The sequence below is a fragment of the Vigna umbellata genome, chromosome 2 (assembly GCF_029865625.1).
Source record: "Vigna umbellata cultivar VRB3 chromosome 2, Vumbellata_1.0, whole genome shotgun sequence".
Classification (NCBI taxonomy): Eukaryota; Viridiplantae; Streptophyta; class Magnoliopsida; order Fabales; family Fabaceae; genus Vigna; species Vigna umbellata.
The window spans coordinates 48,976,444-48,994,604 of record NC_142166.1 but is presented as its reverse complement, the minus strand read 5'-3'; the positions used below and the strand labels follow the sequence as shown (position 1 = coordinate 48,994,604).

The 18,161-nt window shown below is 33.2% G+C and overlaps 2 protein-coding genes and 1 long non-coding RNA gene across 5 annotated transcripts; 1 reads left to right on the top strand and 2 right to left on the bottom strand.

Moving 5' to 3' along the window:
- Positions 1–543: 543 nt before the first annotated feature.
- On the bottom strand, positions 544–4,455 carry ATCSA-1 (Transducin/WD40 repeat-like superfamily protein). The gene is made up of 9 exons (XM_047326447.2): positions 4,158–4,455; positions 3,812–4,072; positions 3,443–3,602; positions 2,953–3,131; positions 2,565–2,775; positions 2,253–2,407; positions 2,089–2,178; positions 959–1,030; positions 544–850 (listed from the first exon to the last, which is right to left on the bottom strand). The coding sequence occupies exons 1-9, from the start codon at positions 4,317–4,319 to the stop codon at positions 809–811; spliced, it is 1,332 nt and encodes a 443-aa protein (XP_047182403.1). The 5' UTR covers positions 4,320–4,455; the 3' UTR covers positions 544–808.
- Positions 4,456–7,991: 3,536 nt separating this feature from the next.
- Positions 7,992–11,942, top strand: LOC124848692 (protein NPGR1-like). 3 transcript variants are annotated; one of them, XM_088107271.1, is made up of 6 exons: positions 7,992–8,278; positions 8,398–8,711; positions 9,195–9,453; positions 9,644–10,878; positions 11,221–11,368; positions 11,472–11,942. In XM_088107271.1, exons 2-6 carry the CDS (start codon positions 8,514–8,516, stop codon positions 11,780–11,782), a joined length of 2,151 nt encoding a protein of 716 aa, XP_087963397.1. In that variant the 5' UTR covers positions 7,992–8,278; positions 8,398–8,513; the 3' UTR covers positions 11,783–11,942. The 3 variants fall into 3 exon arrangements, with proteins under 3 accessions (XP_087963397.1, XP_047182406.1, XP_047182405.1); XM_047326450.2 differs by having other exon boundaries at positions 7,992–8,303; positions 8,483–8,711; XM_047326449.2 differs by having other exon boundaries at positions 7,993–8,278; positions 8,483–8,711.
- Positions 11,943–13,632: 1,690 nt separating this feature from the next.
- On the bottom strand, positions 13,633–15,417 carry LOC124848688 (uncharacterized). The gene is made up of 4 exons (XR_007029708.2): positions 14,978–15,417; positions 14,579–14,706; positions 14,414–14,453; positions 13,633–14,014 (listed from the first exon to the last, which is right to left on the bottom strand). It is a non-coding gene; the product is annotated as an uncharacterized LOC124848688 (long non-coding RNA).
- Positions 15,418–18,161: the final 2,744 nt, after the last annotated feature.

Below are 18,161 nucleotides of genomic sequence, written 5' to 3'. Positions count from 1 at the left end.
TACACCTCCACCCTGTACTATAACTCTTGGGAACCTTATACATAATCTGTAATCTAGGTAACATACTCTGAAATCCTTAAAATGAAATACCAAGAAGCTTATCAGACGAAATTATCAATAATTTAGACATTTACGTTGATCTATTGTAATTGGTATTACTGTGAAACCTTTACACCAAATGATCACTTGGATGAAATTGTTGCCTTTGTTAACTATAATCGCATTAAGTCTTCTTTGGGCACCTTTCCAAAATTATTGGAAAATGTTTGATGGCCACCTAAAATTTCTCCTTTTAGCCATGCTCACTTGAATCAAATCATAATTCTTACACTAACAGAGTTACAACCCAGATTCTCTGAGCGCAAATATTCCAAGAGGCGTCTTCATAAAGAACCATCACATATCATAAAACTATCAGATATATATTAAACAACCATATGCTTATTGACATGCACTTTTTGAACGGCTTAATTGATGAAACTTTTTTTTCCTTCTAGTAAAGATACCATAAGCTGCAACAATATAAAGATTTGAGTCTGCATATATGTACACAACTTTTTATTAGCAAAAATATTAAGAAAAATGTGTTTATGCTGCAACTTACAACAAGGAGACAATTCAATATACACAACACAAAAAAAGTTATATTCTACACAAATAATGGCTACTAGTATACAGTTTGGTGCTTCAAAACGTTTGACATATGCTGCAAAACCAGAACAAGCCTACTCTACAAATCCCACAAGCATCTATCAGAAGGGGGCAGAAGATGAACAAGAAAAAGTAGTTACACGAACGGAGGCAAGACTCAACTACTCCAGTTATCCTGATCCTCAGCAGGACCTTCACCCTGCAATTTATTTCAATGAGGTCAGACAACGACAAAATGGAAGTCTCTCTCACTTAGCCTATACGCATGATAATCACAACATCAACAACATTGATTCAAAATGTGTACCATTTCATCATCCATTGATCTTGCAGGTGACCAGACAAGAATTTGTCTATCATTTCCACCAGTGTAAAGTTCCTGTGACAACAAAGAAAATTTGGGTTATTTTGGATGTACCAACTAATATGAGAGTTTTGTTGTTTCATGGGTTCACTGTTTTCCTGCTACAATTAATTAACTTTATAAGAAATTAATAAATATTTTCCTCTTGGGATTCATGCAATTTTTGCCAACAGAAACTAACTTCAGTCTGTACAGTGTATAGCCAGTTGTCTTCTAGTTCATTTATGTCATGTAAATGTTATCCTTTTCACCCCTCACCTTTATCTTTATTTCATCCACAAACACGAACAAAGATTTATCACATTTTAATTAACTATTCTTTCAAAAAGCTACTTTTATCAAAGAGGGAATAGGACTGAATATTACAGTAGTACATGTATATACAATTTACACCTATTCTGTAGATACATCACTTTACCTTTTTGGCCTTTTCCATAAAAGAGTGAAATTAGGAGATAAAATGAAAAAGAAAGAGGGAAAATAACCATAATTTGTATAAATTGATGATTAGAAGTATGCCTATGTGTGCATGAACAGGAACTATAAGGTTGACTTAGTGTAAAGTTGGAAGGGAGGGTGGGAAAGGTTGTGGGTTCCACTCCTCTTACTAACATTTGGAAACTATAAGGCTGGTTTGAAGGGTTTGGAAGGGAGGGGAGGGGGGGGGGGGGGGGGGGGGGAGAGGTTGTGTGGGTTCAACTCCTCCCATTACCAAAATACTAACAACTAACATTTGCCAATAAAAGAAAAAGATATAAATAATGAACTAATGATAAATTTCAATGAATTTAGTTTTGCATGTTGGCATGACTAAACAAAAACAAAAATATATGTACTCCGTTTAACAGGAAACTCAACATGTTGAAATGACTAAACAAAATCACATGTGTGTACTCAGTTTTGCATTTCCTTCATTTGATTTATAACCACAGAAAAATAATTTAATTTGAAACTGCACATGTTGGCCCAGCTAGCATAACAGATTTCACTTATGACATCAGAAGTTGATGAACCACTGATAAAAAAAGAATAGGGAAAGAAAACGGACCGCCACCCCTTGAACATGAACTGACCTGATTTTGTTGATTAAACCAGCAAGAGTTCACACATTCATAGTGGCCACGTAATACTGTGTAGGTGTACCCAGACCACATGTCAAATGCCTGAATAATTCGAAACATAGATCAGTGTTCCTCATTGCATTTGTAAATCTAAATAATACACAGTAGAGACGTACTTTCACAGATCTCATGCATGGAACAAAAACAAGGGCTGAATCTTGAGTGGTGGCTAATTGAAGAGGTTTATTTATTTGCAGACGAACTGTTTCAAAGTTTACAAGTGTGTTGCAGCCAGATTGAACATCCCACAACCTTAATCTTGAATCAGATCCTGTCATGCAGCAGCACATCAATACGGTGAGAAAGATTTTACATACGAAAAGAATTTTTACAAATTGTGAGAATCAAGTTTAATATGGAAGCCCATACCAAATTATTATTGCATGGATAATTCCTATAAATCTACTATCAAATAACTAATTAACAACCTGCACTTAGTAGATACATGCCATCCTCTGTTGCCTTTAACCCTGTCACAGCACCATAATGAGCAGTCGCCCGATCCTGAGTAGACAGCATTCCTGGATGTAACCTCTGCTTCATTGGTCCCTTGGATGGAACTCTGCCAATTGGTTGTTGTTTGTAACCACTTCCATTAGCATGTTTCTTTTGGGCACCACGCAATTTTGCACTCGAATCCTGTGAGTGATAAGGCTTTGGGATTATAAAAAAACCATAAATACTGAAATAACAACACTAGATGACTTTTTGCTACAATATTAAAACATTCACGGCCTTCGATAACCACTATTTTGATTCACTATCTGAAGACAAGGAAATGCTAAACTTAGAAGAAGAAAACAGAAAGAGTAAAACCTTTGTTATCATGGACCGTTTGAGTATAGGTGGGCGTCTTCCAAGCTGAGTCTGAGATTGATCTAAAACTTGGAAACAGCCAGCACGCCTGATGTCCCAAAATCGTATTGCACCATCACATCCCCCGGTAATTAATACCCATTCACTTGAATTAGACCATTCAACAGTCATTACACCATCTGTCATCACGGAAAACGTTTGACACAGAACCTTCTTTTAATAAGCACTCAGAAATCTATCTCACTTTCTTGTATTTTACACAACATTAGATCTCGATTAAGAAATCATTTGGCCAAAAGTACATGTTAATACTTCCCTTAAGAAGCACGCAACAGATCCATACCATACAAAGATGTCAGTTTACACAAGTGATAACCAAATAATCCACTAAACTGACTGAACGTAAGTGTAATAAATTCTAACCGGAAAGCCAACAAGCCATGCGTAAATAACTAAACAAAGCAGTAGGAATAATAAAGTATTGACATACCGCGGTGACCGGACAAAGTATGAGCGAAAGCCCCGGAAGCAATATCACAAAGGCGAACTTGAACATCCTCAGTGCCAGCAGCGATAAGCATGTGAGACGTTGACAAATTAGACATTGCAATCCTATGCACCTTTCCTGGCATTTTGAAGTTCACCACCACCTGCACATAATTCAAAGAACAAACTAATTTAAATTAAGAAATTAATCTCCATACATACACTGTGATCCTATTAAATATCAACTATCAATGAAATTATCACAAAATTACGAGTAGTAGTAGTAGCAGCAGCAGCAGTGCTGATACCCAATTTGCAGTTTAAATAAGTGCATTGCAATTAAATTGATTAAAGGAAAAAATATGACAGTGACCTGGGTGGTATTGGTATCCCAAACATTAATGTGATGATCGTATGAGCCAGTGACGAACAAACCGGTGTCAATGGGATACCATATGGCTGTGGAGACGGCATATTTGTGGGCCTGTTGGTGGTGCTTGTCAACGACAAATAAGCACCTGTGTTTGCAGAAGGCGGAGGAAGCTTCGGAAGTGGAGGGTCGTTGAACGTCGTAGACGGCTACAGAGGCATCGGAGGCGGCGGAGAGCAGATACCTTCCCTCTGTCGAATCAATCTGATTTGACGGTGAAATTGGAAAGCGTGGAAAGAAGGTGGGGATTTGAATTGACGGAAGAAGGAGAGTGAGTGAGAGTATGTACCTGAAGGGAGTTGACGGCGCCCTTGTGAGGGGACACGATGTCTTTGTGATTCGCCAATTGGAGTTGCGAAATGCGATAGGATTTTATGCTATTGACGAAATGGTTGGCGCGCACTTTCCCACCTTCTCTGTCTCTGATCTGCTTCCACACATGCGAATGCATGTTCGGAGCATCTTTGATTGATTTCAACTCGATCACAATTTTCACTCTCTCTGTCTCTCCTCTCCCTTCTCTTCTCTTCTCTTCTCTTCTCACACTTCTATTTCTATTTTCTGCCTAATTTTCACCAAATAATCTTTCTCACCTCCAACAAATATGCCTAAACTCGACTCCACTATTCGGCCCACTTTGTTCAAATAGTTGGGCTTAGTTGTAGTTTATAATTACTATCTACACTCCCCATTTTACTACTACACTCGAATAATCAACCTTATTTCGTACGTCTCTGCTTTCCTCATTTATTAAGACGCTACAAGCAAATGAAACCTGTAAATGTTTTTGGTTTCTACAAAATTTTATATAACATCCATCAAAGCATTACTTGTATAAAATTTTAAAAAGAAGATGAAAGTGAAAAGAGGAGACAAGGAAAAAGTGCGATGAGGAATGTCAGATTTCAAAAATGGTTTTGGGGGTAAGGACAAAAATCGGCCATTCCGGTTCCCTCTCCTTCCAGCTTTTCAGCCTCCACTACTCTTCCCATGCATAGTAATAAAGTGTTCACTAGAGACAACTGCACCATAGGTTTAACTTTAGAAACATATGTTTTTTTAAAGTTAAATAATATATAAAAGTTTGGTATGCAAAATTCCTTTTTATTACAAATATTAATCTAATTGTACAAATATTAATTTTGATAAAAAAACATACTTTTATAATATTTTAAAATTAAAAAAAATTATTTATAAGACATATTAAAATAAACATGAGATTAGTCCGGAGATAAAGAAAGTAAATCTACGGTGTAGTTTTTTAGAAATTTTTGTAAGTTATTCAAATAGATAAATCGTGTTTGGAATTGTATGTTTCAAAGAAATAAAGTATAGTATAATGTACAACTTTCTATTGCAAAGATTTCTTTTCTTTAATAAAGATGTTGTCATTTTTGTTTGATTGACAATGAAAGTGTGTATTTGTAGGGGTGATTTTTCGAACTTGTTGTATGAAAAGCTGTGAAAGGGAAAATTCGTCATTGACAAGACTTGGTGGGTATCATTACCTTGCATCTTGTCAATTTAACTATTAGTTTGGTTGAGGAGAATAATGTTGGTAATGTTGCATCAAGTCTCGTGACTTGACTTCCTTAAGCAAAGGTGTTAAAGTTTGTTTCTTTCTTTTGTTTTATCTTAATATACAGTGTCATTGTGTGGATTCCATATTTTTATCTTAATAGATTTCTTTTTCTCCTTTTTACTTTATAGTTTCATTTCTCACAGGTGTGGTTTGTAATGTTTGACTTATTAAGATATGGATTTGATGATAAAGTTTTTATATATTTTTTTAAGATATTTGAAAATGAAGTTTGTAAAAGGTTATAAAAAAGATTGATGGATGTGATATAATAAAAGAATACTTTAATAAATTAAAATATAAGATTTTTTTAGTCTTTATTATTATTATTTAATAATAGTACTATTATTTCTTATATAATGAAAATCAGTTTTCTTAAAGTCGATTTTTCTCGCGTAAGATTGTTTTGTTTTCGGTTGGTATATTTTAGCAATGTGTATTGGGTTTTAGTAGACAAAAATACTTTTATATATTAAGGTTAAAGGTATTTGAATAATTTTATTCTCAAAACAAAAAAAAAATAAGAAACCCCCAAAATCCTTACTCAACTCCCTCATTTCTCTCAACCATTTCTCTTTCATCTCTGACATTTTTACTATCATCCTTACTATAACCCCAAGTGAAAAAATCAGAAACGTTCACCGTTAAACAATTTGACTTTGTAAAGAGTTGAGTCATTGACATATTCACCTTAAGGCAAAGGTTCATTCAATATCTCTTCAATTTCATCATCTTCACTAACCTCTCTAATTTCATCATCTACTGAATCATGGTCTCTAAAAAAACCCTTAAGGCCAATTACGAATTCCTACAGATGTCATTATGCTCGTGAAAATTAGATAAAATTATATAAGATAAAAATTATAAAATGAAAACTCATTATAAAATATTTTTTTGTAAGAAATTGTTTAATAACAAGTGTTTCTGATTTTTTTCAAACCAATTACCAATTCCTTGTGAAAATTACATAAAACTAGATAAGACAAAAATTATAAAATGAAAACTCATTATAAAATCATTTTTCAGGTCTATTACCAATTTCTTTGATGTCATTATATTTGTAAAAATTAGATAAGACATAAATTATAAAACGAAAATTCATTATAAAATCAATTAAACTTAGGTATTGGGTAGTGTAAGTTGAATATTGAAGTAATTTGAACTCCCAACGTGGGTTCGGGTAATGCGCACTTTCTACACCATATTAACTCCATCTGTGGGTCAAAATTCGCACTTTCTACACCATATTTAGCTCCATCTGTGGGTCAAAATTGGAATGCTGTAGTCAATATGTTTAGAGATATGCAGATTGGTGAATCCTTATGCTCTTCACCAATGCACCTCGTGCACACTTACAACATTTTATTAATTTTTTCCATCAAACTAATAACTCTATGTTATCGAGAAGTTACTAAACAATTTAAAACATTGTCTCTTTATATTATATAAAATTCATATTTTCTATAATTATCTCATTAATTAAAACACTAATACTTGATAACTATTATTCACTTTTAAAGATAAGATTTTAATAACACTTATAATACAAATTTCGTATACTTTCTTGTCACTGTTAATATATATATATATATATATATATATATATATATATATATATATATATATATAAAATTTATTTCATGAATTTTATAGACAGTTTATGAATTTTGTTTACCACAAAGTAATGCTCTAATAACTTAAAATTTTCAGATGTAAAAGATACACAACTTTGGAGTTGGGTTTGCTCCTTATTGGTGTCTTGAAGAAAGGTTCTTAATTGGCCAGAGATAGTCAACTTTAAGGTTTGATCTTTCTTGTGATTGTGTGTTGTTTCTGATGTGATTCAAATCTACAAGAAAGGTTTTTGTTCTGTATGTAGTATTTCTTGTATGATTTAAGAAACTTGGTTTATTTATTTTCTTTGAAAGAATTCAATTACAAATGAACTTGCAAATTTTGTATTGGTGAAAAGTCAAGTTCATGTTATCTTGACTAACTGGATGTAGTTCTATAAACATTTTGTATGTATTCTTTTAAGTTTTTTGCATTTCATTGTTGTAAGTTTAAATTATAAAGAAAACTAATTTGTTTTATCTTTAATAATCATTTTGGTTTATTTGTAAATTAGTACATTTATTACCATTATAATTGATCTTGGTTAACAAATAAGTAAAATTTAAAATTTGTTTGTTGAGTGATATTTCTGTAAATTATTGTCAGCATTTTAATATGTTGATTCCATAATTTAATAAGTTAAAATGTGAAATATATTTGAGATCACACATAAAGAAATAAATAATCTGAAGAATATAAAAAAACATGCATTGATCCAAATATAGTCGTACCATTCCAATTTGTCCTTTGCCAACAAAAAAAAAAACATTTTCGTGAATTCAAAATTGATTTTAAAAATGCCACGTAGAGAATATTAAAAGTTTGTAAAAAAAATAGTTTCAAAATAAGTTTTGTTTCCCAATATGGTGGTCCTAGCCGAACCCTCCTTTACAAATATTTTGAAGCTCTATATTCCCCGCATTTGTTGCCTTCTCCTTTTAAAAACTCAAACATAAAAAATTTTGAACGCCAAAGCTCCAATTCTGAAATGCTGAACTAACAAACTTCAAAGTTGAAAGATGAAAGACAAAAGGGTCCAGTAGCAACATTGGTTCGCATTGCTGTGTCTATTATTTTCTAGTCAGAGAATAAACAGAAAACATAAAGTTGAATTTTCAGATCTCGAAATAGGATTTGCACAAGAAGCTGGGGATTGGTCCCGTTGATGAATGGGTAAAGAAAGTTAGTTGAAATCATCGGAATCCGAGCAAGCAGTGGTGAGTCCAATGCTCTGTTTTCGTTGTATGTCTCGCCCTTTTCACAACCTTTTGTCCTCTTCACTTTTTCTTACCATCCTCTGCTCTCCTGTCTCCATCTCGATTACTGTAATGTAAAGCACGTTACGGCATCTGTCCTGCTGTTCTTCCTTTCATTTGCTTTGCCAATTGCCTCTGCACTAACGGAAACGCGTTTCTTAAAAGCTGTGCGCTGAGGGCGGAGTGATCGGAGAAGATGTTGTGCGCCTGTTCTTCCGGTGGGCAGTTCAAATTCGAAGAGCCGCCGCAGTCGCCGGACTCCCTCGCCACCAGGGATTTCTCCGCCAGCGGACTCTCTTCCAGGAACACCGGGGAATGGGAGCCTAAATTCGATGAAACGCAAGTAGAACAAGCTGAATCTACTCTTAAAGAAGCTCTTTCCTTAAACTATGAGGTTGGTGGTGCCAGATACCCATGCATTTCCATTATTTTTTTTGTCAGTGTTTTTTAGGATACCTCGTGCATGTTTTATTATGCAAATTATTGCATGGTCCGCAACTAACTATGATGATTCAACTATTCTTCTACTTGAGAAGAAGTATTCAACTATTCTTCTACTTGATTCAACTACTTTTTTTGTTTTAGTAAATTGAACAACTCTGGTTCAGATAATGTAGAAATTAATTGAGACCATATACAGATGATAGTCCTGAATTATCTAATAATTTGTTCTTATATGGCTAATCGTTTTCGAGTTGATTAAGATTACTATAGGTGGTAAAATTCTCTTTGACTATTTAATGCAACTGTATACTATCGAGTGTTGTTTAAAATAGAACAATCATCTTCAAGTTGATCCACAAGATTTTCTGTTTGTGTGTCCGTGTGAATTTATTTTTGGTTTATATGTGTCATGTGTGTTTTGAATGGATTCCAGGAGGCCAGGGCTTTATTGGGGAGACTTGAATACCAAAGAGGGAATTTCGATGCTGCACTTCAAGTGTTTCAGGGTATAGACATCAAGGGTTTGACCCCGAGAATGATCAAGGCTATTGCTGAAAGAATCAAGCAAAGGAAACCACGTTCTAAGGCAGATATCGTGGGTTCAAATGTGATGTCATTGCACTCTGTTAGCCTGCTTCTTGAGGCAATTTTGCTTAAAGCAAGGTCACTGGAGGAACTTGGGGAATGCATTGGTTGGTAACTAATTTTATATTATATTAGCTTTTTCTTAAGAGTACTTCCAATACCTTCTTTGTTAAATTGTGCAATTTAATTTTGCATATGAGATCATGAGCGTTGCTCTATTTGAATTAACTTCATTATTAAGGATGAGAGGTTTGGGGTGTCAAATCCGTTGAGTTTAGTGCTTTATTAATTTGGCAGAGGCTGCAAAGGAGTGCAGAATAATTCTTGATACAGTTGAATCTGCCCTTCCGAATGGAATGCCTGAGGGTATTGGAGAAGATTGTAAGTTGCAAGAGATGTTTCATAAAGCATTGGAATTACTTCCAAGGCTTTGGATCAAAGCAGGATTTCTGGATGAAGCTGTAGCTGCATATCGTCGTGCTCTGGTCAAGCCATGGAGTTTGGATCCACAAAGGTTGGCTTCTGTAGAAAAGGATTTAGCTACGATACTACTCTATGGAGGTGTAGAAGTTAGCTTATCCTCTCAGCAGCAGGTGTGGGGTAAAACAACTCCTACCAACAGTGTTGAAGAAGCGATACATTTGCTAGTAATACTCATGAGCAAGGTGGCAATTGGGGAAATAGACTGGGATGCTGAAATAATGGATCATCTTACTTTTGCACTTTCAGTCACTGGCATGTTTGAGTTACTTGCGGATCATGTAGAGCAGATCCTTCCAGGTATCTATAGTCGGGCTGAGAGGTGGTACTTTCTTGCTCTGTGTTTTAGTGCAGCAGGACATGATGAGGTGGCATTGAACCTTTTAAGGAAGGCTTGCGGCAGTTCTGAAGCAAACCATAGACCCCATTTTCCTTCATTTTTGCTTGGAGCAAAACTCTGTTCCCTAGATCCTCGCCATGCTCATGAAGGCATTAACTTCTCACGTAAAGTTATTGAGCTAGCTAAGCATCAAAATAAGCATTTTCTGAGTCAAGGCCATAAATTTCTTGGAATCTGCTATGGTGCTGCAGCTAGAATTTCTGTACTCGATTCTGAAAGAAGTATATTTCAAAGAGAGTCTTTGGACTCTCTAAACTGTGCTGCCGTAAATGGAAATGATGACTTGGAAGCAATATTCAACCTTGGATTGGAAAATGCAATTCAAAGGAATCTGGATGCAGCTTACAACAACATAATGACGTTCTCAGACATGAGTGCTGGCAGTTCGAGAGGTTGGCAGCTGTTAGCACTTATAGTATCTGCACTGCAGCGGTTTAAGGATGCAGAAACTATAGTTGATTTTGCTTTAGATGAGGCTGGGGGGATGGATCAACTTGATCTTCTGAGATTGAAAGCTGTACTTCAAATTTCTCAACAGCAACCCAGGCAAGCAATAGAGACATTTCGAATCTTGCTTGCGTTAATTCAAGCAAAAAAGGAGTTTTGGCTTCAAGAAAACAACATTGATCGAGAACAAGCATTCAGGCATGAGGTGTGTACTAGTATATTCAAAGGAAGAACTCTAACATACCTTGTACAGGCTGGTGTTAAAGTTGATTCAAAAGAAAAAATACCTTGTCTACTGAAAACTGCTAGAACAACTATGGTTATTCCTAGACTTTGTTTAACACTAATTCTCTTAATGGCCTAGGTTGTCTGTTAAAGAAACTCCTCCCATCCTTCACCCTTCCTAAAACTATATGCTAGATGTCCAAATATTATCTATGCCTAGATTGGAACAACGGGAATTAAACTATTAGGTGCAAAAATATTAGTTTCATCTCTGAAATCTTGAGAAGAATTCCCCTTCTAACTTTTTCATTCCTCTCAACAGGCATTAACAGAAAAGAAGTTGGAAATGGAAGCCTGGCAGGATTTGGCTACAATTTATACAGATATCGGTTGCTTGCTTGATGCAAAAACTTGTGTTGACAAGGCCCAATTGATAGAGTTTTTTTCTCCAAGAAGTTGGCATATAGCAGGTAAGGAACCTGTCTATTCAAGTTTTTATGGTTGAACTCATGTCTGCATTGAGTGTTTGTGCTCATGGTAACCTAATATGAAATTCCCGGTGTATAATTGCAGGGGTGGTGCTTGAAGCTCAATCATTATACAGAGAAGCATTTGTTTCCTTTTCAATATCATTGGCAGTAGAACCAGATTACATTCCCAGTATCATTTCTACCGCAGAATTATTGATGAAACTTGGTATGCAATCACTTCCAATTGCAAGAAGTTTTTTAATGAATGCTTTACGATTAGAACCTACAAACCACGATGTTTGGTTCAACCTTGGCTTGGTTTCAAAAATGGAAGGTTCATTACAGCAAGCAGCAGAGTTCTTTCAAGCTGCTTATGAGCTGAAGCTTTCTGCTCCAGTGCAAAAATTTAAGTAATCAAGGGAAAGTGAGCTTGCATAAGAATGACAGAAAACATGCGAGCAGCAACTAACTGAGAAAAATACTCATCCCACATTTATCATTGCTTGGATGTTGATTTGTTGAAAATGTATAGCTAAATCTAGCTACTTATCAATAAATTTTCTTTCTGTTAAAATCTGTCTTTGTTTCGTAAGTAGAATTAACCGTGGGTAGAAATGGTGAAACGTCATATAGTCCTGTCAAATAATGACATGAACTAGATAGTCAAGGCTCTCGTAATAATTTTTGTCCTTTTGGCCCACAGTTTCTGTACTGTGGAAGAAAATGACCTATTTACATGGAATCCTGTCAAATAGTGACACGAACTAGATAGTCAAGGTTTTTATAATTGTGTGCTCGATTCTTACTTTTGTCTTTTCTCGTACATAGATTCTGTACCGTGAAAGAAAATTACCTATTGTTCGTCACTATTTCTAACTGTTATTGTGAAGCAAAAAAAGAAAATGAACAAAAAAGACAAGCAAGCTTCACGTTACGACTTCAACCATCGATCTAACATCCCATCATTAATTTTATGTCAGCAGCCAACATTTTCAATAAAACGTTCCTTTCTTCAATTCTCCCATAAATGAAACACCAAGAATTGGGAAATGAGTATTGAGCTGTTCTACGCATCAATAATCAAATTGATCCATGCATTTGATAGAAAGGCTTCATCGCAAAGTCATCTTAAACCCAAAATGTAGTCCCCTGCTTACACGGTTGACTGCAAGATGAGATGCTCAAATTTCTCACTTTTTCTTCCTACAATTTATAATACGTGCCAGGGTGGCCGGACCTGGGATGGCTTGTACTGAATGTATTGTTATTACAAATCTTTCTCTGTATACAGAAGCCACTGAAGAGCATTTTTATATTGAGAAATAGGAGGAGAGTTATAAGGCACAGAAGGAGATGTGACTGAAGTAAGCAGAGAAGGATATTGGACAGAAGGAGTTGAAATAGAATTGGCTGTATGAGGGATATTCGGTGTAGTGGTTTAGGATCAAAAGCAGAGTCGGAAGAAACAAGAATAGAGAGTTGTTAGATTATCATATTAAAAACTTTAGTAATGTCTGGTAAGGGTTCAAGCAACAATATGAGATCTCACTTAATTAAGCCTTTAAGAAAAAAATCATATGATCTTATTTCTTATGTTTTTAAGCATAGGCAACAACACTATAAGAACATGTAAGGTCAGAGTACCTTGGTACAACTTGTACAACTCTTCTTGTAAATCCACAATTCTGAAAATATCTCTATGATGGAATCGGTGAAGATCTTCCTAAATATTGAAAGCACTCTCGATCCAGATAATAGATTTAAGAATAGATTCATCATGCATTGATTATTGAGTCATGTGAGAATCATCTTATTGCACGGTCTCATGACTCACGAAGGGGGGGTTATTTGGCAGAGGTTCTTGCAATGTTCCATCGATCAATTTCAACTTGTTTTTGGATTTAAGCGCCAGTTTCATAGTCCAAGTCCAATTCTTGCCATCTAATGGAGGAGAAACAAGAACAAGGGCCGGATTTTCATTGAAATGAAGAAAGAAATGGTTTGAAGGATTTGTGTGGAAATCAATATATGCTTTGATCAACATATCATTTGAAGAAAGAATTAAGAAAGAGAAAGAAGAATCGAACCATATGATACCATCTTAGTTCTTAGATTTTGAAAGAACTCTCATTGTATTGAAGCTGAGATAAGCGTCTTGCAGAAAGAGAAAAGAAAACAGAGCTTATATAAAACTCTGTATAACATAAAAAACCGATAAAAGAAAACAATGTGTAACTGCTATAACTATAACATTAAGAAAAACTATCTAGTAATAATATTAATGACATATATGGCACGTATTTCACCAACTGTAGAATCACGAAACAAGTTCAAGTTCTTCTTAGCACCCCTTCCCAAAATAAAAGCAAATACAGAATAGCAGATAACATAAAGTGGTTGATGCGTTCAATTTTTGCGGAAGGAAAATGGAGTTTTTTCAATACCAACAAATGGAATAAAATCACCAAGCTACATCCTTGTTTCCTTTACATCACGAATTCTTTCCAATCAAACATAATATTTCCTGATCTGGGAAACAACAAATTTGACCGATGGTACAGTTGTGTAGTAAAGACCGGTTCTTCATCTCCGGAACAAGGAAAGCTGACAGTGCAGAGGATTCGTCTGGACCTATACTTATTAATACTGCAAAATAAGAAAAGGAAAGCCAACGAGACAAGTCATTTCCAAATTCTGAATTGGAAGAAGATACTTTCATTTTCCACAGAAAATAATAAATTTCTACTGCTAACTGATAATTCATTCAGCTTGCAACATAGTAGGAAAAACATCTTTTTGTTACGCCCTCGTTTGGATTTTGTTAACTTTATTTCATGTAGTGCAGACACGCAGCATTTTGATGATACCGTATATGCTTCTCTAGACATAATTCATGAAAGATCTTTAATTTGGCTACCATTTTATCCAATGCAAACTTGATCATACACTAAACTTGGTTTATGCAAATCTTGTTTACAACAGAAACAAAAGTTATAAAAAGGGAAACCTAGAGCTAAACTTCATCATATAGATGCTTCACCTTACATTTAATAAACAGTTGGCCTATCCCTCAACCCATCTGCCACTGCGTCAACGGATGAAAAGCCAAAACATATATATTATCAGTGCCATAAAAATATTGATAGCCAAACGGCAAGAGCAACAAGGCAGCAAATCAAGGGAAGATAAGTTATTGATGAAAAAATTCACCAAAAATCAAGTGGCCTCTCTAATCCTTTACTTCGCCATTGTTGGAGTTTTCAGCTTCCTTTTCCGTCTCCGCCGCTTCTTCCACTTCCGCTTCCGCCGCTTCCTTTGCCTCTCCCGGTTGTTCTTGCCTGCAATGACAATCAACACCTAAAAATCAGTCCACATGAATATACCCATACATCATCGTCATGACAATGAAGGTTCCATACATTCATTTTAATCCAAGATCGTTTTCATCAAATATTACAAAACACGCACGCATGTGTATGTTTATGAGACACAAGCAATTAACGTAAAGCAGAAGTTGCAGGAATAAGCAGCAAAGAAGACATAGATTGAAGATGCATGGATGCATGGATGCATGCATGCATGATGATGAGGAAGAAGAAGAAGATATACTTTTTCTGGGCAGCTTCAGCAGCTCTTGCACGTGCTTCTTCCGAGGCCAACCTTTCTTCTTCCTTGGTCATCCGCTTGTTGCCCCCATCGAAGCAACCAAAGCACAAGCCCATGGTTTCGTGCCTCTCCCCCTCCCCTCTCCTACCCTATTATGCTTTTTTTTTCCTCTCTTTTTCTTCCTTTCTCTTCCTTCCCTTCTTCCCTATACGCCTCCACAATCTCTATTTCTCTTTCCTTCATCATCACTAACATATTCTATATTAATATTTCTATTAACAATTTTTTACAACTGAATGCCTACCAATTCCGTTACACCCTTCCACCTTTAATCATTACTTTACTCTATAAAACATTATTTCATATCACATTTCTTTTAATATCTATTTTTTCTACATTTTAATACAATTATTCTTCTTAGGATAACCATATATAACAGCCTGTTCTTCAACACTCTTCACTAAAAATAATAAAACAAAAAAACAAAATTTAGGTCTAACAACACTCACTTTCAAACCTATTTCAATTTGTTAATTTAAGTTTGTCTAAAAATAACTTATCGTATAGATCCGTGGATGTACAAAAATTACTCATCAATTACATGGATCAAATCGTATCGTCGAGTTGTATTAATCCAGATTTTCAATATTTTTTTTCCTGAAATACAGACGAAATACTTTATGAAACTTTATAATTTGGTGTTCATACCTAACTTATCGTGGATGTGTGGATTTTTTTTTATACTCTACTTAATTTTCTCTTTTCTATTTAATGTAGTTAAATCTCTTATATGATTCGTTGACCCCAATCTATTTCTTAAAAGAAATTCGAACATTGCTAATTATATTATATGATGTGATGTTAGGGTTTCACAAAGCTTCTAGATTCATGGAAGAGAGAGTTGTTGAATTGGGGATATTAAAAGTAAGTAAACACTATTTTGTTGAATTCTCTTAATTAGTATATAAGATCATTTAAGTTGCAAATATATGTTTAACTTTATATTTATAAATATATAATTTAAATGAATACTTCCTTATATTTACTAAAATAATGCAATAAAATATTTATTATTAACTCTTAAATCATATAATTATTTAGGAAAGTTAAATTAAATAGTCCATTTGATTGATAAATGTTACTCTTAAAATAATAAAAATGGGTTTAATATTTGACATTTAGTAAAGTAATCTTTTTAATCCATTACACATAACAAATACAATACGGTATATTTAGTAAAGGACTTAAAAAAATATATCATAAATGCTCTAAAAGAATAATAAATACACACTTTAGTTGGAACTGCATTGGTTCTAAATTTTCTTGCAATTTTTTCTTTTTATTTCTTATTTATCTTATGAGATAAATACAAAATATTTTTAATATTTTTAAAGCATTAATTGTATTTATTTTATTTAACTTTTCTTATAAAGATGACTCAAAATATAACATTTTTTTCAAACTATTTTCACAACTAACTTGGTTGATAAGAAGTTAGTTGACAGTTAAGAAAAAGAAAGGTGCTCGCTCGTGGTGACCACACTGCCTCAACTATGCACGACATATAAAGGTCGTGTTTTCATTCAATCTTAAATATTCTACTCCATTTTTTTATTGCTTATAAAATTTTCAGTATTGGCTATAAATTCCTATTATTAAGTAATTTATCAGAAAAAAAATTATGATATGAACAAATATTTCAATAAAAAAATAATTAACTGAACCAAGTTTATTGAATTTTTAAAATAATTCAACATAATAAATGTACTGTTATTATTAATAACTTTTTAAAGTCTCTTCTTATTGTTTCTTTATTAAAAAAAAATACACATATTCATAATATTTGATAGGAATAAAGCATGAAAATAAAGTTAAGGTTTGACAGAAAAATACTTATTCCTTTTTAACTATCTTTAAGGTTCTTTTACATAAATCAATAAATACAACATTTTCTTAATTTCAATAAAATTCTATTGTATAGTTTTATTGTTAATTAATTAATTAAAGATGATGTAAATGATAAAATAATAATTAATGTTGTTTTGATTCATTAAAACATTTATATAAAAGGATACTAAGGAACATAATGAATATAGTATACCTTATACAAAATTTATAAAAAAACTCATGCCTTATATTTAAGACTTAAGGAATAATTTAGTTCATAATAGTAATTAATTAAAACACTTTGTGGATTAAAATGATTATAATTTTTTTTACACATTAAAATTAACAATAAATATGTTTTTTTTAAATAACCATACACTCTTAATAAACCTGACTGAAAGTAATTAGTTTAAGGTACAATTTAGAAGAAAAAAAAACCGTGAAAGGTCATACATAATTCATTTAAAAGTCTTCAAGAAATAGTAATGAAAGAATAACTTGAAAACGCTGTTCACTTGTACCTATTCTCTTTTAGTAACGTTTAGTCATTATAATTTTTTATTCAATTATAAAATATCCAGTGTAAAAATAACTAATACAAAATACATTCTAAAACCGGTCTTATGATGAAGAATAAATAAACTTTTAATTTATGTTTTAAATAATAAGTGGTGTATTTTTGTAAACTTTTTGTTTCATTTTATTCTTTCCTTAATTTTTTTAATATTTATCACCATACAAAATATAAAATATCAGTACTATTTGTATGGATATTCTTACATGTATTTTGTTATCAATATATTATGTATATATATCACCTAAATTACTTAAATATATCAACAAACATTTAACTTATTTTAAAAGGTTTGTGAAAACATTACTTTATCACAATAATTTATGTGATTAATAAATCTGAAAAGATAAATAACAATATGAGACTAATTAAATACATTTATAAAATTAGGTTATATGAGTCCTTAGTAGATAATTTAGGGAGAAAGGGAAGTATATCGGAAAAAAATTATTCATTTTATTGTGCTTTTAGAAACGCATCAGAAAGAAAATATATAAAGTGATGATTAAGTTATCAAATGAAACACTTGGCCATATATAAACAACATCCATGTGGGATAAATAGAAGCATTTAATGAAATGTATTTATAGTTATCCAAAACAATGTCTTATAATTAACAGAATACTTAATTAAAAAGACCCATAAACTCGTATAATTAGTAAAAATAACACTAATAATCACGGTAGAGTTCCCCCTATAACAATATTTTTCATGAGTAGTAAATGC

Bases quoted from the DNA above. Each gene is read 5' to 3' on its own strand.
- ATCSA-1 (XM_047326447.2), bottom strand. From the start codon at position 4,319: ATGCATTCGCATGTGTGGAAGCAGATCAGAGACAGAGAAGGTGGGAAA. The intron at 3,603-3,811 runs GTCACTGTCATA...AATTATGTGCAG, and splicing joins GGGATACCAATACCACCCAG to GTGGTGGTGAACTTCAAAAT. The intron at 2,776-2,952 runs GTTTTACTCTTT...TATCACTCACAG, and splicing joins AACGGTCCATGATAACAAAG to GATTCGAGTGCAAAATTGCG.
- LOC124848692 (XM_088107271.1), top strand. From the start codon at position 8,514: ATGTTGTGCGCCTGTTCTTCCGGTGGGCAGTTCAAATTCGAAGAGCCG. The intron at 10,879-11,220 runs GTGTGTACTAGT...TCCTCTCAACAG, and splicing joins AACAAGCATTCAGGCATGAG to GCATTAACAGAAAAGAAGTT. The intron at 11,369-11,471 runs GTAAGGAACCTG...GTATAATTGCAG, and splicing joins AAGAAGTTGGCATATAGCAG to GGGTGGTGCTTGAAGCTCAA.